Source organism: Camelina sativa, chromosome 20, assembly GCF_030686135.1.
Source record: "Camelina sativa cultivar CO46 ecotype springtype chromosome 20, ASM3068613v1".
NCBI lineage: Eukaryota > Viridiplantae > Streptophyta > Magnoliopsida > Brassicales > Brassicaceae > Camelina > Camelina sativa.
Genome location: NC_141899.1, coordinates 32,423,203 through 32,446,768, shown reverse-complemented (window position 1 = coordinate 32,446,768; position 23,566 = coordinate 32,423,203). Strand labels below are relative to the sequence as shown.

Sequence of the window (23,566 nt, the reverse complement as noted above, 5' to 3'; positions counted from 1 at the left end):
AGCTTCATTCCTTCGTATCATGGAACTGACACTATACTCATTTATCAATACAAAATGAGTATCAGTCTTTCGAATCGTCCTCAGATGCATGATGACTCAACAACAATCCTCTAAAGCCCTTTCACCACTAGAGCCAAGTTGTGAATTTCAGTAACAGCTACTTCCAATCCTTCAATACTCCTCTTAGAGAGTCATGATCATTCCTATGAGATGCAACAAGTGAGCTTAAACCTGAAACACTTAACACACACATCAGTGCACACTTGTTGAAAACATACAAACATTTTTCATCAACAATATTTACAATGAACCTCGTGTTTCAACAATCAATCATATGAATTAAACTACAAAACATTGATTCTACAACACATTGTTTTCTTTTCAGCCTTCTATACACAACCTCAGACATCCAAACATTGTTAATCACAGGAAGTGAGGGAACCAGAACAGCAATAGACCATCAAGAGCACTTGTATATTAATTTTACTTCTTAAAGTAAGCGGCTTTCATACCTTGAGATCTGTTATGTGATGTGTGCCAACCACTTGTTTAGGACTTCACCAGAAACTACCACAACCTTTTGTGAATCTTCAAAGAACAGCTCTATGATCAGTGGCTAGTCTTTCGCTCTGGCATGCCTTTGATTCTCATGGTTCATCATCAACGTGAAGTAGGCAGCTGGAATTTCCTTTGGAGAGTGCATTGACAGGAGTGTATCAAGTCATCATCATTTTTTTTTTTTTTTTTTTTTTTTTTTTTTTTTTGACTTTTCATGATACACTACCTTAGGGCTTAGATCCAACAGGCATGAATGATCTTCACAGTTTGATGATATGAACGATCTTCTGCTGAATCTCCTGATTTCTATCAGCGATATCACTTGACTTCTCAACCGCGGATATTTGTGCATTCCCTTGTTATTATTCTCAGGACTCTGTTGCAAACCTACCAGCCACATAACTCCCTTTTTTTTTTTTTAAGTTACAAACAACTGGTACTTCTTGCAGAATGGAATGCATAATAATGCCACTCCTCAGCTCTTTGACCTCCTCCTTCACGACAACGTTTTACGAGATTCCCCATATGAATTGGCATGACAGGCAGCTGTTTTCCACTGATTCTTCGTTTAGACAGAGTGTTGCTCTTTTATACATTCTAGGAATTCCATGGCCTGTTCTGATGCATGTTCCTGTGTCTGATCAACACAACTCACATAACATATTAGATCCCACAAACACCAATGACTTTTCTCAGAATCATGTGATGATCCAAGTCCAATGGTTTTGTAAACAAATCAGCAATTCACAAATCAATACTTTGATGTTCTATTACTTATCAGTTTCTCCACAACTATACTATGAATAAACTAATATTCAGGATCCTGTAATTGTAATTTTAGTATGTGACACATGATCTACAACAATATTAACAAACAAACGATTATCACACAACATTGATGCAGGGTCTAAGAATGTACCGTACGCTGTTCTCAATTGTTTGATTCTCATCAGGAGATGAAAACAGGTTCCCAAAGCATTAACCTCATATTTAAAAACTGAACGAGGTACCTTGACAGGCTTCTGAGCGTAGCAGAAAATCAGATTTGTTCTCAGAAGGCAACAACCACCATATCCTTCACGGTGATTTTTAGAGACCGAGATCTCTTCTAGCTCCTTTTGTCAACACCAACCCTATGTTGAATGTGCCTTTAAAATACTTGGCACTCCTTTCAGCAGCTCGCATGTGTGATACTTTACGATTGTCACTGATACACTCACAGCTTGCAAGTACATATCAGATGTCTGATTTGCTGGTACAACACATCTTCAGACGAATTGATCAGTCCACCGTACCAGTTACCATTCACACAGTGTCCTGATTCATCTTCTAAGATAGACCATGTCCAACTCTCATGGGTGTGGCTTCATCTTCACTTCTCTGTAACTCACATGCACTGATCAAACTTTTGGCATATTCGCACTGGTATATGAATACTTCATCATCTGTCTGACGAATGTTTAATTGCAGATTAAGATCCTCAGAACCTTACAGTTGCTCCAAGTAAACAGTCTTCTAAAAGAAGCCATTCCTAGCAATCGTTATGTTGAAGTGAAGGTGTTGTGTCAAGCGAACTCTCCTTAGAGCTTTGTCCGACCAAACGATTCTTGTTCACCACAACTTGTCCAACTTATTCAACTTCTGTTATCCACAATCATGACTCACATACAACCAGCAGACAAGCGATGACCTGCAACAACATCTACAGACCTAGTAACCACCTCTGTAGCTTCACCCTCGCCCATCTAATATATCAAGGTGTTTTAACTTAACTCCATTTGCAAGGCTCTTACATGCAACACCACTAACTGCATCCGAACAACTCTGTGTAATAGCATCAGAAACAACAACTCTGCCCTCCTGAATCCTTCCAGCAGCTTCTTGATGGAAGTGATTCTCACAGTTTTCTGAGTGCTACAACTTACACTTGACAAAAGCTAGTTAATACACTCCTTCTCAGATCATGTCTCTAGACATCATAGAACTTGGCTGATTGAACTCTTTTGTTTATGGATTGGACGACTTCCATATATAACAGCTATTATCAGAGCGCTGACCTTGGACTCAAATATTGTCGTGCTCATCAACCACCTGACATCTTTCCTTGGTGAATGTATCATCTAAACCCTCGTCACACAGCTGACTGATGCTAATCAGATTGACTTTTAGACCATTGACAAGGTAGACAGATTCCATAGTGGGCTGGTCTTTACCTCGAGATACACCTCTGCCTCTGATTGAACCTACAACTTCATCCCCAAAAGTGACCTTGTCAGCTGAGCCTTCTTCAAAGTCGTATAGCCTTCCGTGATTCACAGTCATGTACCCTGAACGACCATAGTTCTTCAATACAACAAACTGTTAATCATGAACAATGTGCAATACATAACAGTTCATGTCACGCTTCTTGAAGTTTACTCGCATGTATCTTCGAATATTTTGTGACACTCCTTCAGATGCGTGAATGGTATAGTACAATCCAGACACTCGAAACAGACAGCTTTGTGGAGGCTCTGACTTGCATAGTAACAGCGACATGTTCTTTTGTTCAGAACTTCGACACTTCACAGTCTTGCCCTAACTTCTTATATTGTCCTCTTCTTCCAACCTTGTGAAACTTCTACTGGACAATGACAGAGTTTCCCTCTCAGGTTGTTCATAACAGTCATCTGTTTAGTCTTCTGCAGGTTGAACTGAGACACCCGTTTGACAGCCTCACCTCCATGATTCCTTATGCCATATTTTGCAATTATAGTACCCACGTGAGTAATCAGCCCCCTGTGCAGATCTTTTGCTCCTTTACTCATCTTCTTGTTATTCCTTAGCTGATCCTCAAGGCGTTGTCTCAACAAAGACGAAATGAATTTTCCTCAGACAACAATTTCTCAAGCGTGAAGACTCTACAAAGCAGCTCTTCTTTCTCAGACACCAGATCATAATTCTCCTTCTTTTGCAGAGTCAGATCCTTAGACAGAGCGATGACTTATTTCTCAACAGATAAGCCAGCCACATCAACCTTAGGTTTCAAAACAGACTCCTGAGTCTCATCATCTTCTTGGGCTGAACCAAGATCACTCCATGTCAGACAAAATATCGAATGACCACAGCCTTAACGGTTGTAAAACTTCAACACGCTTCTTCCTTCAAGTTCAGAACATTCTGATTGGAAGTGTCCATAACCTTGATAGTCAGAACTCTGAGATTCTTTCTCTGCACCAGATCTGGATGATGAAGATTGACACTGACGTTGTACATTCTTCAGCCTTCTAAACTGCTTCTTGCTCAGTATTTCCTCATTACCTTGAACAGACGTCTGAGTTTCTACTGTCTTCAGAGTGAATGATTTCTCAGCCTTCTGATCATTCTTTCTCATATGCAGTTCATCTGTCTGAACTAATTTCACACACTGATCAACCTTCTGTTCATCAGAACTTAAAGCACCTTTACCATCATTGTGAGAAAGATATCCATGTGATAAGCTCCTGAGAAATTCCTTGACAAGCCTCTTATCCTTATATAGCTTCTTCAGCACTACAACTTCCTGGCTCGACGAGCTTAGTTGACTGTTGAAATGACAGGATGGTGATACATCAGATTTTTCCTTCTTCACCCTTCTGGTTTCCTCAAAGAAGACTTCCAAAATATCCCAAGCCTCTTTCGTTGACAAACACTCTTGTACCATCGTGAACAGATCCATCAGCAAGCAGCTGAAAATAGTAGATAACGCTTCAGCTTTCTGTTTTCCCTTTAACTTCTCCTCAGCCGTCCACAGCTTACAGGGCTTTATTACAGTTTCTCCTCTCATGTTCGCAAGTGTTGGAAGTGACCATCCATCTTCAACAGCGAACCAGGCTTCCATATCACAACTCTGAATCATCTATCTGATTTCTGCTTTCCAATCATCATAATGCTCAGCATCAATCATCAGCGGATTGTTCTCATCAACGAACTGTTGTGGATTCTCCATACCTCTTCTCAAGATCTCACCTGTTGAAAAGATAAAAAATCCTTTTATCAGGCGTCTGCTCTGATACCAATTGTAAGGGTATAGAGACACACAACACACTGATTCACACTTGGAACGCGCCAAGCCAACGCTTTTCTATTCAATCTTATTAACAAAATTTATCTTTTACAAGGATACAATTTTGTCTCGGCCCTTACTCAACCTACTCTACCCAATAGGATTGAACCCGACTAAGAATGAATCTAACCCTCTCTCTCTCTTTTTTTGTCTAAGAGAATATAACTCACCCTCTCTCTTTTCTATCTAAACTCTCACCAGTGTAGATCTAAGAGAAAGAAAAACAATTCTCTGCGCACTTAATCACCACCCTGATTAACGTCACAGAGAACTGGGAACACCTCTTCTAAGCCTTATCTTTGTGGCTTCGAAGGTTACAACTGTATCAATATTCTAGAGTGCTCAAATTGGCTCGTGGCCTACTCCTAGAATATTTATACACGACTTGAGAAACCCTAGAAGGCGAATCTCCAAATATCACGGGATAAGGAAACTGTTTGTTTCTCAGCCTTATCCTTTCCTTAACTCTTGCGGAGAATATTCTTCATATCTCCAAGCAAACGGAAACTGCTTGCTGCTCAAGCTTATCCTTTCCTTTTTTATCACAGAGAATATTTTCCATATCTCCAAGTACAATCTCGTCCATATCTTCAATGCCAAGTCAGCAAGCTTCCTCGACACAACATCACATCCACTCATGTCTTGCCACGTCAGCTCACACATCCATGTCAGCAACTCAGGCGTCTGTGATCTGATGCAGCTTCCTGATTGACACAACGCTCTGTTCGGCACAACGACTTGTTCCTCACAGCAAGTTGTTCCAGAATCTGCATTTACAATCCTGACTCTGTTGATGATGTGAGTGAAGTAAAAGATCTCGCCAACAAGTTCCTAATTACAATCTCTGATGGCCGAGTAGAGATCAATAATGTTCTACTGTATGCGCTCGGTAAGGACCTTGGTTCTCCTCGGCGGCTTAGGCTGCGAAACTACAAAGATATACTCAACAAGCTAAAGAAAATGGAATTATCAGTAAGTTTATTTTTTTTTTCAGTTACGGAGAAAATACATTCATGTTTCAAAAAAAAATTTCAGATTATTTTTTCCTAGTAAGTAGAGGAAACAATTGTTACCCTCTCTCACACCTGAACTGTGAGATTAATCAACATCTGCGGAATATTAACATAGATCATGAACTCTTTATCTAGTACTAAGAAAAAACAGAAAACAATAATAATAAATGGTATAACACAGAATAAGTAAAACTTTTATCTAGACAAGGTTTCTAATTCAACAGTAGTGCTTCGGTTACCTTAAGACATTGTAAGCTTTGCTAACATGTTCTCTTTTGGTTTGTTTTCAGGATGCTCATAATGTGAGAGGTATTTTGTTAGACATGGCAAAGTTAACAAAGAGCATCCACTTGGATAGTTCAACCTTCATTAATATGCACAATCTTCGATACCTCAAGATATACGATTCTTGTTGTCCTCGGAAATGTAAAGCTGACTGCAACTTATTCTTCCCGGAAGGGATTAGGTTTTCATTGGAAGAGGTGCAATATCTCCACTGGGTTAAATTCCCATTGCAGGAACTTCCACCAGACTTCAGACCAAAGAATCTTGTTGACCTGAGGCTACCTTACGGGAAGATTGAACGTGTTTGGGAAGGTGTTAAGGTGTGCCTTCTTGTCTCATCTTTTTGCTGTTATTTTTTCATCAGATAGCTTAAGTAAACTAGTCAGTTTTTCTGATTGGTGGTTTGAAATTTCTGACGGGTTGTCACAGGATACACCAAAGTTGAAATGGGTAGATCTAAGCCACTCCAGTAATTTGCTTGACTTGTCAGCATTGGCAAGAGCTGAAAGTCTTCAAAGATTAAATCTGGAAGGGTGCACGGCTTTGGATAAGCTGCCGGTAGACTTCCAAAATATGAAGTCTCTCGTTTTCCTGAACTTGAGAGGATGCACACGTCTTTCATATCTTCCTGAGATGAATTTAATTTCTCTTAAAGCTCTCATCCTTAGTGACTGCTCAAGCCTCGAGAAATTTCAGCTTATATCTGAAAGTCTGGAAGTTCTACATCTAGATGGCACTGCAATCAGAGGACTTCCTTTAGCCGTTAAGAAGCTTCAGAGACTTGTCTTATTGAATTTGAGAATTGCAGAATGTTGGAGTGTCTTCCCAAATGTCTTAGAGAGCTGAAAGCTCTTGAAGAGCTAATACTTTCTGGTTGTTCAAGACTTGAGAATCTTTCAGATGTAAGGGAAAACATGAAATATCTGCGTAGTTTACTTATCGACTGGATAGGAGCAAAAGAGATGCCAAACTTATCGTGTGTCACTTTATTAGAAGGCCAAGCTTCTGCAGATATGGTTTCACAACCTTTTGGCCCAGGGGAATTGCCACGTGGTATTAATAGAGTATGCTCTCTACGACGTCTATGTTTAAGTGGGAATGATTTTGTCAGCCTGCAAACGGACATTGGGAAACTATACAATCTAAATTGGCTAGACGTGAAGCATTGCAAGTTGCTGACCTCTATTCCTATGCTTCCACCAAGACTTCAGTACTTTGATGCTCATGGCTGTGATTCACTGGAAAGAGTTGCAAATCCTCTGGCTCTTCCAGTGCTGTCGGGGCAGATCCATGCCACATTCAATTTTTCCAACTGCAACAACTTGAGTGAAGAAGCTAAGGATAGTATCATATCTTATACTCACTGGAAAAGCCAGTTGGTGTTAGATGCTCTCTCTCAGTACAACGGGGTATGCCTATTTCTCTATCAATTTTCAGTCTTCCTGGCAGCATATCTTGATATCTAATCTTTTTTGGCTTTCCTTTTTTGCAGGGTTATGTTATGGAAGATTTCACTGGTACTTGCTTCCCTGGATGGGATGTACCAGCATGGTTCAGTCACCAAGCCTCTGGATCGGTGATAAATTTAAAGCTACCTCCACACTGGTGTAACAGCCAGTTTACTGGAATAGCTGTATGCGCTGTTATCCTATTTCCTGGCTACTACAAGAAGTAAAACTATATCTTAGTGAAATGTAATTGTGTGTTCAGTTACGAAGATGGGTCTCATATCCAATTTAGTTTCACTACTGGCAGTTGGAGGGAAGCAAGCATCACAACAGAGAAGATTGAATCATCTCATGTCTTTATTGGCTATACCAATACATTGGATATTGAGAAGTATGGTGAGGAAAATGAAGAAGGATGTAATCATACTGAGGCTTCATTTGAATTTGAAGTGACAGATGGTACAGAAGTGTTAGAAGGCTGCAAGGTGCTCAAGTGTGGCTTTAGTTTGGTCTATGCAACCAATGAAAGGGAGAATATAAGTTGGGATGCAAAGACTGTTGTAATTCCAGAGAGGATTGATAACATCCCAGGTGAATCAACATCTTATGGAAACTCCAGAATTCATGACGATATCCAATATGAATCTTACGCTGGTCTATATCTAGAAAGGGACGAGAGTTTCATCTGTGAAGCAAAATATGATGCTACCACAAATTTACGAAAGAGTTTTGAAAATAAGATAGTTGACCTTTTAAATGAAGAAAGTGACGCAGTTTTTGCAAGCTCTTACAGTGGTAGAGAGTTACTAGGAAGCGTCCTCTGTGGGGAAAAAGAGGCGGATTTGGAACAAAAATTGCAAAGTGCGAGACAAAGTTTCAATATGAAGACGAGAGATGTCTGGAAATTATCTATAGACCAACTTAATCAACGACAAAAAGATGTGTTTTTCGACATAGTTTATTTTTTCAAATCAGAAGACGTGTATTTTGTTAGAAGTATACTGGATTCAGGAATTCCTGACACTGTGAGTGAAGTAAGAGATCTTACCGAAAAGTTCCTTATTACAGTTTCTGGTGGGCGAGTAGAGATGCATGATCTGGTGTATACATTGGCCAAGGAACCTGGTTCTCACGGGCAGTATAGGCTTTGCAACTACAAAGATATCATCAACAAGGTGACAAAAATGAAACAAAAGGTATGTTTATTTAACCTATCTGCAACATCTATTGGCTGTTCTAGAACAAACTTTAAGATCATTTTCTGATAGGGATACAAAAAATGTACCTGCCTGAAATACGAAGACGGATATAAATCAACATGTGTAAACTTTAGATGGATCATAAATTTTTTTTTTCTAAGAATCATCTAGATACATCAAACCAAAAATTAATAGAAAAGCTTTTTCTAGGTTAGAGAATTACAACCCTTCATGTCTAATAACATTGAGAAAACAAGCTCACCCTACATATGAACGCAAAACCCTAATTCATGTAATTTCTAACTCTGTTTTGCTACCAGGAGGCTAATAATGTGAGAGGTATTTTCTTAGACATTTCTGAGATAAAGGAGAATATTGCCTTGGAATGTATGACCTTTACTGATATGCGCAATCTTCTATACCTCAAGATATACGATTCTTGTTGTCCTCGGAGATGTGAAGCTGATAGAAACTTATTCTTTCCGGAAGGGCTTAAATTCCCCTTGAAAGAGGTTCGATATCTCCATTGGATGAAATTCCCGTTGCAAGAACTTCCACCAGACTTCATACCGGAAAATCTTATTGACTTGAGGCTGCCTTACAGCAAGATTGAACGTGTTTGGGAAGGTGTTAAGGTGTGTCTTCTTGTTCTTGTGCCATCTTTTTTGTTGTTATTTTTTCATTAGCTGACTTAAGTTTTTCTTTTTGGCTGTTGAATTCTTACAGGTTACACCACGGTTGAAATGGGTAGATCTCCGCCATTCGAGTAAGTTGTTTGACTTGTCAGCATTGTCAAAGGCAGAAAATCTTCAAAGATTAGATCTCGAAGGTTGTACGAATTTGGATGCGTTGCCAGTGGAGATTGAAAATATGAAGTCGCTTGTATTCCTTAACTTGAGAGGATGCATACGTCTTTCCTCTCTTCCGGAGATGAATTTAATCTCTCTAAAAACTCTCATCCTCAGTGACTGCTCAAACCTAAAGGAATTTCAGGTGATTTCGGAAAGTGTAAAATTTCTACATTTGGATGGCACATCAATCAAAGGACTTCCTTTAGCTATACAGAACCTCCGGAAATTTGAAGAACTGCAAAATGTTAGAGTACCTTCCCAACTGTCTGGACAAGCTGAAAATTCTTGACGAGCTAACACTCTCTGGTTGTTCAAGGCTTAAGAATCTTCCAGATGCCATGCATAGCTTACACCATCTCCAGATTTTACTCCTTGATGGGACAGGAGCAAACGAGATGCCAAAAATTTCATGCTTCACTGGGTCCGAAGGTTCATCTTCCGCAGATATGTTCTTTCAACATATTGGATCACATAGCAGCGTGAGAGAATGGTCATGTGAGGTTAATAAATTATCCTCACTACGACATCTATGTTTGAGTGGAAATGATTTTGTCAGCCTGCAGCCTGACATTAGGAATCTACATAATCTGAACTGGCTTGACGTGAAGCAGTGCAAGAAGCTGAGATCTGTTCCAATGCTTCCACCAAGACTTCAATACTTTGATGCACATGGCTGTGATTCGCTAGAAAAAGTTGCAAATCCTCTGGCCCTTTGGTGTCGTCTGAGCAGATCCATGCCACGTTCAATTTTTCAAACTGCAACAAGTTGGATCGAGACGCCAAGGATAGTATCATAACCTATACTCGGTGGAGAAGCCAGGTGATGCTAGATGAACTCACTCGTTGCAACGAGGTCTGTCTGTCACTAAGATATCAATTTCTAGTCTACCTGGCAGCATTTATTTTATTTAATCTTGTTTTGGTATTCCTTTTCGTAGGGTCTTGTTTTAGAAGCTTTGATTGGAACTTGCCTTCCTGGATGGGAAATACCGGCGTGGTTTAGTCACCGAGCCTTTGGATCGGTGTTAAAGCCAAAGTTGCCTCCACACTGGAGTAACAACAGGTTAACAGGAATAGCTTTATGTGCTGTTGTCCTATTTCCTAGCTTTAATGAGCAGAGGAGCAGTCTCTTAGTAGTGAAATGTAATTGTGTGTTCAACAATAAAGATGGGTCGAGTATCTGCTTTAGTAGTATTATTGGCAGTTGGAGGGAACCAAGTAATACACTAGGGAAGATTGAATCGTCGCATGTCTTTATTGGCTATACTAGTACGTTGGATTATAAGATCTATGATGAGAAGGAAGATGAAGAGGGATGTCGTCATACTGAGGCTTCGTTTGAATTTCAAGTGACAGATGGTACACAATTGTTAGAAGGTTGCAAGGTACTGAAGTGTGGCTTCAGTTTAGTCTATGCAACCGATGATATGCAGGTTAAATTTGGTGTACGTAGATCAGCTGTTGAAGAAACTCAATACAGAGCTCATTCAAGAAACGGTGATTGGCTCTAAGATTTCTTTGCTTATTTTTTTCTAGCTTTCTTTTTAATTTGGTCATCTTTTAAATGTCTGACTGTTTGTACTTGCTTGATTGCCTTCCTTTCTTAGATGCGATCTCAAATGTAAGAAGGGACACCACAACCGCAGGAATATCACAGGGTGAAAGCAGTGAGCACAAGATAGTTGAATTGCCAAATAAAATAATAGCGCCTAGAATTGTAAGTTTGACTACATGTTGATTGGTTGGATGAATTGGATATATTTCTGGTAACAAATATTTTTCATTGTAAGATCATAATACCTTTTTGTTTACGTCTTCTGCAGCCCTCAAGTCCCCAACCACCTATCACTACTCCTTTATTCCCGCTTAAATATAGTACTGGATCCAAGAATTTAGAAGGAGAGAGACACGTTCAAACATCCGATATGGACACCCGGTTGTCGGAGAAACCCCAACAACCCTACCATAGTCGTGTATTGTTTTTTTTTTTACACAAAGAAAATAAATGAATTGCTCAAAACAATTTCCATTCTCTTTCCTCAATCATTTGAACCACCAAAATCTGAAATATTTTGTCTTGTCTATTAGATTTCCAAGGTCGCATCGTCCTTTATACAAGGACGAACCCGAGAAGGTCCAGAAGTGGAAGGTTTCCGTGACGTCCATTACAAAGACAATTGACAAACACTCGGAACTTTACGGGTATTGCTATCTTGATAATCCTTATTGATGAATATTGGGGTCTAGACCCACTTTTAAGTTTTACCACGTAAAAAAACTTAACACAAAACAAACAAAATTTCAACTTATATATGAGATTTTTAACCAGAACGACACTCCACTAGTTTTAACTTAACAGTACTGGGTTTTTTTTTGGTTACACTTAGCACTAATATTATTCACACCATGACTCTCTATTTTATGACCAAAATGTTGCCAATTTCCAACCTAAATAACCCAATTTTGAAAGTTGAGTAATTTTTGTCACTTTATTTTCGCTTCATCTTTAGTGGAATGTGGACTCATTTGTTTCACTCTTTAAGAACATTTAGCCAATTTCTTCTTTGGGCCTGTTCGTTTCTCCATTTGGATGATCCATCAGAATGGAAATGAAAAATGATGTTCGCTTTTAATAATTTAACAGACCATTTGGATGTATCAGTTAGATGATTTTTTTTAAACTCATCCAAAAAATATGAAAATTCTGGCTGAGTCTGATTGATGCATTCAACTGGAGATGATTCAGCCAAAAATATTAAATGTCCAAAATAACCTTGCCTAATTTAGACAATTACACTATACCACCATTTCTTTCCCCGACACCGTAGAACACAGATCTAGGTTTTCTCACTCTTTGCCGGATCTCTCACCGGAGTAATCAGGTTTATTTCGATTCACTTCCCTTTCTCGCGCTTTCTCTCTCTATCTCAATGTGTCGATTGCAATAAGAAGACGAATTAGTTTTTGGGTATTGGTTACTTTGTTTGAGGAGGGTTTGAAGAGTATGAACTGGACTCAGCCTTAGGTTTGATTATTGATTTGAAATACTAGTCCAGGTTGCTTTGATTCTTTGTTTAGCTTTAGTTTACGGCTTTGTATTGCTTAGTGTGTTGGATCAATAGATCATATGAATAGAATGTAGCTCATGAATATATTTTTTCAGAGGTTGTTTGGTAGCTGTGGACTGTGGAGATTCATGTTGCTGGTTTGTTTGTTTTGGTTTGGTTTTTATTCATCAAAGGATTTGTGTTTTGTGTCTGGGTTTGTTTGATATGCATTTCAGTTTCCGGCGGCGGTGACGATTTAAGAGGCGGGGGCGGAGAATTTGTCTTCCATATTAAAACGTTTGTGATCTTTGAAATATTAGAAATCATCAGTTTGCTATTTTTTTTTTTACTATTGAAAGGTTATCTTTTGGAGTTTCTAGTTTGGTGAGCTCTTGTAAAAATCTTTTGGAGTTATGTACGATATTGATACTGAGATTTTTGTAGTTTTTGTTTGGTGTTAATGTTGATTTTTTTCTTAATTGTCATAACATATTTTAAATCTTATAAAAATTTATATTTTATAAAAATGGAAATTTAAAAATGTCAGATATAATTTTAATTCCAATTTTGAAATTATAAATTATTTAGGTGTATATATATTTAGTTTAATAGTTAATATTAATATGATTAACATTAAGATTTTTAAAAAATGGTTAGATCAAAACATGGACATTTTAGTCATTTTTTATTAAATCCATCTCAATGGAAAATGTTAATAGATAAACAAACACATTTTCATTTAAATGCATCATCCAAATAAACCATATTTTAGTCTTGTTTGTTTGATCATTTGACATCCAAGTGAATCATTTGGATTAATCATTTGAACGTATCATTTGAATGGAAATGCCAAATGACTAAACGAACATGGCCTTTGTGTGTAGCAAGAATCACTTAGTATTCTGCATCTTATCTTCACCTGTTTCCCTGGGTAATATTGCAGCATAGATTTCCGTCTTGTTGAACCGACTGTTAAGGCAGTACAGAGAGCGCTAAACCAAATGTCTGGAGGAAATCCCAAGTCCCTGGGAGGAGAAATTCATGTAGCTTATTTTATGTTTTTTCTCATGTTTCTCTTGATGACTTTTCCGATTGTTAAGTGGTTAATGATTTTTCTGCTTTTTGTTGCTGGTGTGTGGTCTGTTATCAAAATATATACTCGCCTGCGATCACATTACTAGCACCGTTAGCGAAGTCAGACAACATTTACATAAAATGGTTTGGTCCTCTTGTTTGCGGTGTGGCTTTGTTGTTATTTTTACTTGCATTCTCATAGCAAAAAATAATGTTTCATGGTTTCAAACTCTCTATATATGAACAATAAGAGCATCACTACTCTGAGTAACGACTCAACGTTTCTCAAAAAAACAATTTTTTTTTTCTTTTACAAATTATTATTATTTATTTATTTTTAAATTTCTTCTCCACTAAACAAATTACACATGTCTGGTTTGGTCTGAGAATCGTTTCAAGGAACGGTTGACTTCTTTTTTTCTTTCTCTCTTTTCCTTTTATTATTTTCTAATAAGAGTATTTGAGAGAGTATCTGTTAGTAATGATGGTCTAACGAATTCATTTAATATGAATCCGCACTCTGTTTTGTATGTGAACAATTTTTCACCTAGTTGGCTCGTTTGAGCTAATTCTATCGTTGTCAAAAAACAAAAAGACAATAACGAATTCATTTATTTCAATCAATTTTTACCTTTTTACATTGTCAAAACACGACTTAGGCTTTGAATGGAAAAAACATATCATGCAGTGCAGATCAAGTGGTTCAAACAGATCAAGCAGAATTAAAGTAGATCAAATATTTGGCTGTTCAAGTGCAGATCAAAGGTGAACAGCATCAAAAAAGCTGTAGACCAGATCTGCATGTATTTCTCCTGCTTTTGCCACAAAAAGACAAAAAAAATATGAACTGCACACAGTTCATCTGCAATAATTTTTAAAAGTAAAAAAGTTCTTGAATGGTGACTTAATGATAGGAGAACTGCTTTACAGGGTGATCTGCTTTTTTTCTGTCTTCCCATTCAAAGCCTTAGTGGAGTCGCAAAGATAGTGCTACATTCAATTTGTTTACGTTCATAAAACGGAAGCCAACAGCCATCTTCTAGTTAACCATAAGAATATCGATTGTAGGAGAAATTACTCCAAACTGACTAATTTAGTATCGCTAGGCGGTGGATAACATGACATAATTTTGGGGTTAAATTATTGTCATTTGATAATTAAATAATAATGATTGAATGCTGATAAAACCTAACCAAAGTTGGTAGATCTTACCTATTAGTGTGGCGTAGTTGTTGACTTCATAATTCAAGTGTACATACGTTCAATTAGTTGCGATCCCTACCAAAGAAACTCTCAAATGGATATCATCAACTCCATCACCTCAGCTTCGGCTTCCACGGTCAAAGTCCTTCCTCAGCCACGACCTCAAGTTTTTATCAATTTCCGGGGACTGGATCTTCGGGATGGCTTCATCAGCCATTTGGAGAGGACTTTTACAGAACATCATATCAACTACTATATCGACAGGGAGGAGCTCCGGAGCGAACCTATTGGAATCCTTTTAAAAAGGATCAAGGAGTCGCAAATCGCTCTGGCGATCTTCTCTGAAGGGTACGCAGATTCAGAGTGGTGCTTGGATGAACTGGTGGAGATAATGAAGAACGTCAAAACAGGAAACCTTAGAGTTATTCCCGTCTTCTTCAAGGGAGAGTTTGGTGTCAAGCTATATGCAGAAGGTCGTCGTAAGAGACCCAAAATTTCACAGTGGGAAGAGGCTTTAGAGTCTGTTCCCACAATTATGGGTTTGGTATTACTTAGTTTTTTGTTTGACTATCTCATTTTTTTTTTTCCTAAAGCAAGTGTCACACTTCTTTTGTCTCTTTCGTATTTCAGTTCACAGGACAAGTTTCTCCTCGATATTGTCAAGGAAGTCCAGAAAGTGGAAGCTAATATTTCATCAGAAATCGGAGGAGTAAGTACCAACTTGCAATCTTCGAATATATCAACGTTGACTTCTAGTGGAGATAGTTCCTCTACAACTGTCGAAGAAACTAGTGCATTGCCTTCCCCCTACGGAGTTGAGCATCAGCTAAAGCAATTGGAAGAAAGATTGGATATTAAATCTACAACTGAAACCCGAATTGTTGGAATCGTTGGTATGGCTGGAACTGGTAAAACCACTCTTGCGGAGTTGCATTTCAATGCCTGGAAGAACAATTTCTTGTTTAGCAAGATTTTCAAGAACATACGTGAGATGTCACAGAAGTCAGAGCAGAAGGAAGATTGGCTGATGCACAAACTTCTGAAGGGTCCAGAAGATGTGGGGGCTGAAATGTTCACTAAGAAAATATTCGTTGTTCTGGATGATGTGAGCGACAAGAGCCAAGTAGAATTTTTACACAGGAACATCAATCGGATTAAAAAGGGCAGCAAGATTGTCATTACAGCACGTGACAACTCATCGATTGCAGAACTGGCTCACAATACTTATGTGGTCCCTGGATTGAACGATAAAGAATCCTTGGAGCTTTTTAATCATCATGCATTTAAGGATCAAGTCTCTGGTACCGCAGGGAACTTCATGAAGCTATCCAGAGATTTTGTGGATTATGCTGGGGGCAATCCACGAGCCCTTGAAGAGTTGGGAAAGGAGCTTTGTGGGGAAAACGAGAAACACTGGGAAGATAGACTACTAACGGTTCAACATTGTTGCTATCCAGTGATCCTAGCTGGTTTAAAAATATGCTATGACAAACTTAGTGATCAAGAGAAGGATGTGTTTCTAGACATCGCTTGTTTCTTCAGATCAGAGGAGGAGGATTATGTGAAATGTTTACTAGATCCATATGATCCTGAGTCTCGTGAAGCTGTTAGAGATCTCGTTGAAAAGCTGTTGATATCTGTCTCTGCCGGCCGAGTAGAGATGCATAATCTACTGTGTACATTGGGCAAGCAACTTGGTTCATCTGATGAAAATAAGTCAGGAGCAAGAATGTGGGATCATGAAAAAATTATTAACACCCTACGCTCAAAAAAGGTTATCCCCAATCAGCAAATAAAAGAGGTAAAAGAAAATGCCAAGTCCCTCTCAACTACATCAACAGTACACTTTCTTGAGTTAAGGCTGAATTACTTCACAAAGACTTTTCCTAACTTCTTTGTCTTTGAACTTGTTGCCGGTACTTGAAAAAGGTGAGAGGTATATTCCTAGACACATCCACACATGACAAGGGTATACCCATAGACCCGAGAACCTTCATCGAAAAGTTCAACAAGCTGACTCGGCGATACCTCAAAATTTATGACTCTCTCTGTCCCCAGCAATGTAAATTTGACGGTAAGGTACATTTGCCCGATGGACTAGAGTTCCCATTGCAAGAGATCCGTTATCTCCACTGGCTGAAATTCCCTTTGGATGAACTTCCACCAGACTTTAACCCAGAGAATCTTGTTGATTTAAGGCTGCCGTACAGTAAGATAGTACGTGTTTGGGAAGCTATTAAGGTGTGTCTTATTGTCCCATCTTTTTACATTGATATATTTTGATCATGGTCTCGATTGTTTCAAATGCATATTTGCGTATACATATGTGATTTTTTTTTTCTCTCTACACAAATATCTATACGCAAACATGAGATTTTCTTTTTCTTGCGTTTATGATTTACATTATTAAAACTACAACCATTTGGCGGAAACAGCAATTGTATGGTTTCATAACATACAATTGAAACCTATATCATTTCGTTATTCTTCTGATTAGTGGTAAATGTGTTCTGAGTGGTTGTCACAGGAAGTGCCACGGTTGAAGTGGGTGAATCTAAGAAGGGGTTATTGGTTCTATGATTTTATTGGATTTAGAAATCCAACCAAAAATTATGTGTTATTCAATCATTGATTTTAAAATACTTATCAAAATTATGTGTTATTGGTTCTATGATTTACAAATACTTGTTCAAATCCCATGTTATTCATTTAATGATTTGTTTTTGGATTTCAAAATCCACATTATATTTTAAATGGATTTGTATGGATTTGAAAGTGTAAAATAGAAGGATCCAAATCCAAGGATAAAACATGTTATTTCAAAATTCATGTCTTTTGATTTCTAGAATTTACAATTCCATATGGAATTAGAAATCATCTATCCAATAACAGCCCCTAAGTTATTCGACTAAGTTGATTGACTTGTTAGCATTGTCGAATGCGTTTTATCTTCAAAGATTAAATCTTGAAGGCTGCATCATTCTGGATAAGTTGCCAGAAGAGATGAAAAATATGAAGAGCCTTGTTTTCTTAAACCTCAGAGGATGTGTAATGCTATCTTCTCTACCACAAAACCTGGATTTGATATCTCTGAAGACTCTCATCCTCAGTGACTGCTCCAAATTTAAAAGATTTGAGCTGATATCTAAAAATCTTGAATTTCTACATTTAGATGGCACTGCAATCGAGAGTCTTCCTCCGACCATCAAGAACTTCCAGAAACTTGAGTTATTGAATTTGAAAAACTGCAAAATGCTGGATTCTCTTCCGGATTGTCTCGAAAGCTGAAGGCTCTTGAAGAACTGATACTCTCCGGTTGCTCAGGGCTTAGGGGTTTTCCTGAAATCACAGAGGGCATGGAAAATCTGCAGATTTTACTTCTTGATGGGACCGCAATAACGGAGGTGCCAAATATGTTATTACACTGTGGTAAGTTCAGTGACCAAGTTGGTTTCCAACGGCCACCCCGGATGAATATTGGTCTATCCATGTTGCGGCGTCTATGCTTAAGCAGAAATGATATGATATGCAGCCTGCAGTCTTGCATTAGTGAACTCTTTCATTTGAAATGGATCGATTTGAGATATTGCACGAATCTAACATAGCTTTTGATGCTGCCACCGAATCTTGAGTACTTAAATGCACATGCTTCCACAGTGGCGGACCCAGAAATTTTTTTAACCCAGGTCAAAACATAAAGAAAAAAAAAAATTCTTTCATATAAATATAAAAATCCTGCAATGTTAAAAAATAATTATAAAAGCATCCTACGATCTTTCATGTTCTGAAAGCTTGTCACCACAGTTTCGTTTGTAATAGTTTTGAATACATCTTTCTCGATAAAACAAACTAAACAATCATTCAAAAATTGATCTCCAATCCGATTGCGTCGATATGTCTTTACGATCTTCATGGCTGAAAAACATCTCTCAACAGTTGCAGTAGCAACAGGCAGAATCAAAACCAACTTCAAAAGCCTATAAACCAAAGGATATGACATATGTTTTCGTGTTTCCACCAACATTCTAGCAAGGTCTCCAAGATTCTCCAAATTAGAAAATCTTTCATCATGTCGAACATTATCAATGTATATACATAATTCTTGCTCAAGAGAAATGAGCTCCCCTAAACTGAAGTCATCTGGGTAGAACTTAGATAACCTCAACAATTTTGAGAGATCAAACTCAGTAAATGCATCGATGGGAGATAGAGAAGCAGCACAAATAAGCAACTCAGTGTTCACCTCATTAAAGCGGTCGTTAAATTCTTGAAGCTGTAAATCCAAGACAGAATATAAGCAATTGACCTTGTAATGATGCATATTTGACACTCCTGTCTTTTTTCTTCGTCTTTTTGAGTCTACAAAATCTGCCTCCATCTCAACCTTTCAAGCTCATGTTTTTCACAAAACAAATAAACTTTCGTCATGAGAGAATTCCACCCACCATCCCTAAACAACTGGAGTTGTCTCTTAGTTGATTTCACTAATGACATAGCATTTAAAATATCTTGATCTCTTCTTTGCATCGCCACTGACAAGGTATCTGTGAGTCCTAAAAGGTGTATCATCATATGCAAATAAAACACAAAATCAAAGCTATGAAAGTAATCAAGGAGACCATGAGCTTGACGTCTTTTCAAGTCATCTGTGCCTTCATTCTCAATGTACTCAAGCACCTTGATGATAGAAGAAAACAACTGAATCACCCGCAATAGAGTTCTGTAGTGAGAATTCCAACGAGTATACCCTGGTCTTTGAAGAGAGATCTCTTGATTCAATCCTGTTCCTGTACTGATTTCACCATTATTAATTTCTTCCATAATTTCTTTTCTGTAATTCTCTCGGATCATATCTTTCCTTTTGCATGAGGCTCCCACTACATTCAGTAACAGAGAAATCATATCAAAAAAGTCGCCAACATTAAAATGTTTTTTTGCAACTGCCACAACAACTAATTGAAGTTGATGAGCAAAGCAATGAACATAATATGCTGATGTGCTTTCCCTCTGAATTAATGATCTTAATCCATTGAACTCGCCCTTCATGTTACTTGCTCCGTCATACCCTTGTCCTCTCACCCTTTTTATGCTCAATCCATATTTAGCAAACAAATCATCAATAGCAAATTTCAAAGATGTTGCAGAAGTCTCACTCACATGTGTGATACTCATAAATCTCTCTTTGACTATCCCACCTTTATCAACAAATCGAAACACTACCGCCATTTGCTCTTTGTCGGAAACATCAGCAGATTCATCCACCAGCAAACCGAAAACATCATGATTAATTTCTTCAATAACATATTTAACTACCTCTTCTGCAAAACAATGCACAATATCTTTCTGAATCTTAGGAGACTTCATCTGATTATTTCCAGGAGCATTGTCTAAAATAACCTTACTCACAACTTCATTCTGATCAGCAGTGTACTTCAAGAGTTCCACAAAGTTTCCTCTATTGACAGAATTTTCTGATTCATCATGACCACGGAAAGCTAATCCTTGTTGCAATAAGTATCTTGAAGCATCAACAGAAGCATTCAACCGAATTCGATACTCTTTTTTTGTAATATCGTCTTGTTTATGCAAAGCATGCTCAATAGACTGACCTTGTTTCATCAAATTTTCACACTTCATAACTGCATTGTTGTGAAAACTATCAACACCTCCCACATGTCTGAAAAACTCTTTAAATCATTCCACCTACAGAATCCATCTGTGATAAATGCATCACTTTTTACGCATTTACCAGCATTATCTCTGAACAAGTAACAACACAGACAAAAAGCTTTTTCTTTTTTCACACTGTACTCTAACCAATTTCTATATTGATCAAACCAAGCTGGGTTAAATCGCCTCAATGTGTTTCCTATCAATATTTGTTTAAAAGTATGCCCACGAGGTTGACAAGGACCTCGAATCAAGTATTTTCGAATTACCTCATCTCTTTGATTCGGATGATAATTTGTTATTCTTTTTCGATCAGCAGGATCCCAAGGTAAATCAACATCATCTGATTCACTGCAAAGTGGAGATGGTGGTTCACTGCAAGGTGTAGATGGTGGTTCATTGCGAGGTGTAGATGGTGGTTCACTGCGAGGTGTAGATGGTTCTTTTCTTTTATAGTAGTTTTTCAAAATATTCATTGTTTCTTCTGAAAAAATTAGGAAAAAAGTTGTCAACATAAAATAAAACCATGTATTGGAATTTTTATTTCTAAATATATTTTTCAAAAAAATTGATTATAAAACAAAATCTAGTTGTGTATATAATAAACTTACTTGGTTTGAAGAATTTGATGTATTGAAGGCGTGAAGCAGAAAAATTGAAAACACACACACGGTGACACGGAGACACGGACACACCAGCGATCGTAGCTTTTTTCTCTTTTTTGGTCGACTTAATAAAGATGCCTTCTTCTTTGTTTAATATATATAAGCACAGAATAAATTATTAGGTTAAATAAATTGGGCCAACAGATTTGTTTTTAATTATAACAAATAAAAGGCTTTGATATTCTTTTTGTTATGGACTAGTGGACTTTCGGATATCATAAAGGGAGGTCAGATTTTTTAAATTTGTTTGGTTGGAGTACTCAAATAACTCTAAATAAAACTCTAAAACTAGATAATAATTTTTTTTTTTCAAAATTTGGGCAGGTCAGCTGATCTACCATTAACACACCTACCGCTAACAACTGTAGGGAGTCCTCTAGCTCTTCCTTTGCCAACGGAACATGTCTCTTCTTCATTTATATTCACTAACTGTGAAAAATTGGAACACATGGCAAAGAGTGAACTCATATGCTATGCTCACAATAAGAGCCGGCTCTTGTCAGATGCATTGAATCGCCACCATAAGGTATTTTTCCCTCCCCCAGAACTCCAATCTTTTTTTTTTTTTTTTTTCGTTCTATTCATTTATATATCTGGCCGCCCACAGTCATTTTAAATCTGAAACGTTTGATCATAATACTTGCATTGTACTCCACGCTATATTTTCATATATCCTCTATTTTTTAAAATATTTGTGCTAAGATTTTATTTTCTTTTTCACTAGTTTTTTCAATATTCAACTTAATGTCCATACTAACTAAATTCAATATAATGTATAATTTTAAGCCTACAAAATCAAGAAATTATACATATGGTAGTATAAATAAGTTTTTTTAAGTGTGAAATTCCAAAACTTACCACTTTTTTTTTATTTTATTTTTTTATTTTTTACAAAACATACAGCTTAAAATTACCAAATTAATTATCTTCAGTTTTGCTACACAGGGTATCGCTTTTGAAACTTTGGTTGCATCTTGCTTTCCTGGAAGTGAAGTTCCTGCATGGTTCAATCAGAGAGCTTCTGGAGCAGTTTTAGATCCAGAGATACCTCCACAGTTGAGTGACAATGGGTTTGTTGGTGTAGCTCTATGCGCTGTTGTCTCCTTTCAAAACTACAGAATACAAAATAACAATTTTATGGTGAAATGCATATGTGAGCTAAACAATGTCAAGACGCCTTCTAGCTTCTTCAAATTCCATATCGGAGACTTATCTGAGACAGGCGATGAACCACAATGTATGATTCAGTCCACTCACGTTTTTATTGGCTTCACCAGTTGGGTGAATATCAACCCATGTCAAAAGGTTGACATTGAGAAGGGGTGTGTCACTACTAAAGCTTCTGTTGGTGCGGGATTCAGCATCCCCGACATACCGAGCTAAACCAGAAATACTAATTGACTATTTAATTGGAAATCCGGTTAAGGACTTAATTAGGTCATGAGAAGTCGATCTGGACGAGGCCCAATCTTGGAGGGAAAGAAACCGACTTCCACTTCGGTGTGGCGGCCGATTCAAGCAATAAGGCAGTTTTCCATATCTCACTTCGTCCGATAAGGAAAGTTAATATATTTAGCGATCTACGAACATGTATAAATAAGATGAGACTTCTCCATTGTAATCCATCCACAATCGAATACAATAATAGAGTTCTCCTCTCGTTCTTAGCAATAAACCCTAATTTCTTTGAGTCCTTCTTCTTTACTTCTAATTCCAAGGTTTAGATCTATTTTCTAGAGAGATAGCTTCACTGAATTTGTTTCCCCCCTTAAACAAATTTATTGTGGAAACCTAGTTTCTACAATTGGCACCGTCTGTGGGGACGCAAATCGTCTCTAAAGTTACTCTCTAGGAAACTCTCCCTAAGAAGCCTTGCAATAATGTCTTCCATCGTCAACGAAGTTCCCGAAGCAAACCGCACAACTTCCGACATGCCCGATCTCACAGGCATCACACCTTCTCAGGACAGCACCGCAACACTAGGCGGCGCATCGACCAGGCCCGTCACCGCCGTCTACTCTCGTCACCGCGTAAACACAACGGCAAACCTATCCCAAACCCCCACCGAACTCCAAGTCGGGGTCAGATCTGAAGGCGAAACCAGCCAAGATGCAGGGTGAACTCGCAAAGAACCAGTCAACATCGACACGGAGCCCTCTGATGAACAAACCCATAACGAGGCGGATGCTCGCGCAACGGAGCAGCAGCTCGGCGCACAAAACGGGAACCTTCCTGTTCATACCACGCCAGCGGTCCAGAACCCGCAGGTCGTGTCCATGGAAGACTTCAAAATCTTGTTCGGCTCCATGACGAAAGAGATCTACCAGATGATCTCCGACACCAACCGCAGAGTCGATGCCGTTGTAATCCAGACAACCCCATCACAAATCTCTGCTGAACAGTCGCCAGCACTCGACTTAGGCGGTCTCACTCGTCGTCTCGACTTTTCGGACGCACAATTCGAGTGGA

General features: G+C 38.1%; 1 protein-coding gene and 3 pseudogenes across 5 annotated transcripts; 3 read left to right on the top strand and 1 right to left on the bottom strand.

Moving 5' to 3' along the window:
• The first annotated feature begins 728 nt into the window (after nucleotides 1-728).
• On the top strand, nucleotides 729-12,964 carry LOC104771740 (uncharacterized; annotated as a pseudogene). Its single transcript, XR_015594011.1, has 10 exons — nucleotides 729-5,614; nucleotides 5,946-6,260; nucleotides 6,370-7,349; nucleotides 7,433-8,584; nucleotides 8,908-9,222; nucleotides 9,314-10,291; nucleotides 10,377-10,935; nucleotides 11,046-11,155; nucleotides 11,262-11,411; nucleotides 11,527-12,964. The product of XR_015594011.1 is annotated as an uncharacterized LOC104771740 (transcript).
• A 1,730-nt stretch (nucleotides 12,965-14,694) lies between these two features.
• LOC104771737 (disease resistance protein LAZ5-like) lies at nucleotides 14,695-17,528 on the top strand. 3 transcript variants are annotated; one of them, XM_010496312.2, is made up of 4 exons: nucleotides 14,889-15,306; nucleotides 15,393-16,563; nucleotides 16,692-17,003; nucleotides 17,290-17,528. In XM_010496312.2, the coding sequence occupies exons 2-4, from the start codon at nucleotides 15,658-15,660 to the stop codon at nucleotides 17,392-17,394; spliced, it is 1,323 nt and encodes a 440-aa protein (XP_010494614.2). In that variant the 5' UTR covers nucleotides 14,889-15,306; nucleotides 15,393-15,657; the 3' UTR covers nucleotides 17,395-17,528. The 3 variants fall into 3 exon arrangements, with proteins under 3 accessions (XP_087362708.1, XP_087362709.1, XP_010494614.2); XM_087506582.1 differs by having other exon boundaries at nucleotides 14,695-16,563; XM_087506583.1 differs by lacking the exon at nucleotides 17,290-17,528 and having other exon boundaries at nucleotides 14,843-15,306; nucleotides 16,692-17,143.
• A 135-nt stretch (nucleotides 17,529-17,663) lies between these two features.
• Nucleotides 17,664-22,757, top strand: LOC147919743 (disease resistance-like protein CSA1 pseudogene; annotated as a pseudogene). Its single transcript, XR_015592310.1, has 3 exons — nucleotides 17,664-18,419; nucleotides 21,451-21,623; nucleotides 22,043-22,757. The product of XR_015592310.1 is annotated as a disease resistance-like protein CSA1 pseudogene (transcript).
• On the bottom strand, nucleotides 18,517-20,908 carry LOC109131258 (uncharacterized; annotated as a pseudogene).
• Nucleotides 22,758-23,566: the final 809 nt, after the last annotated feature.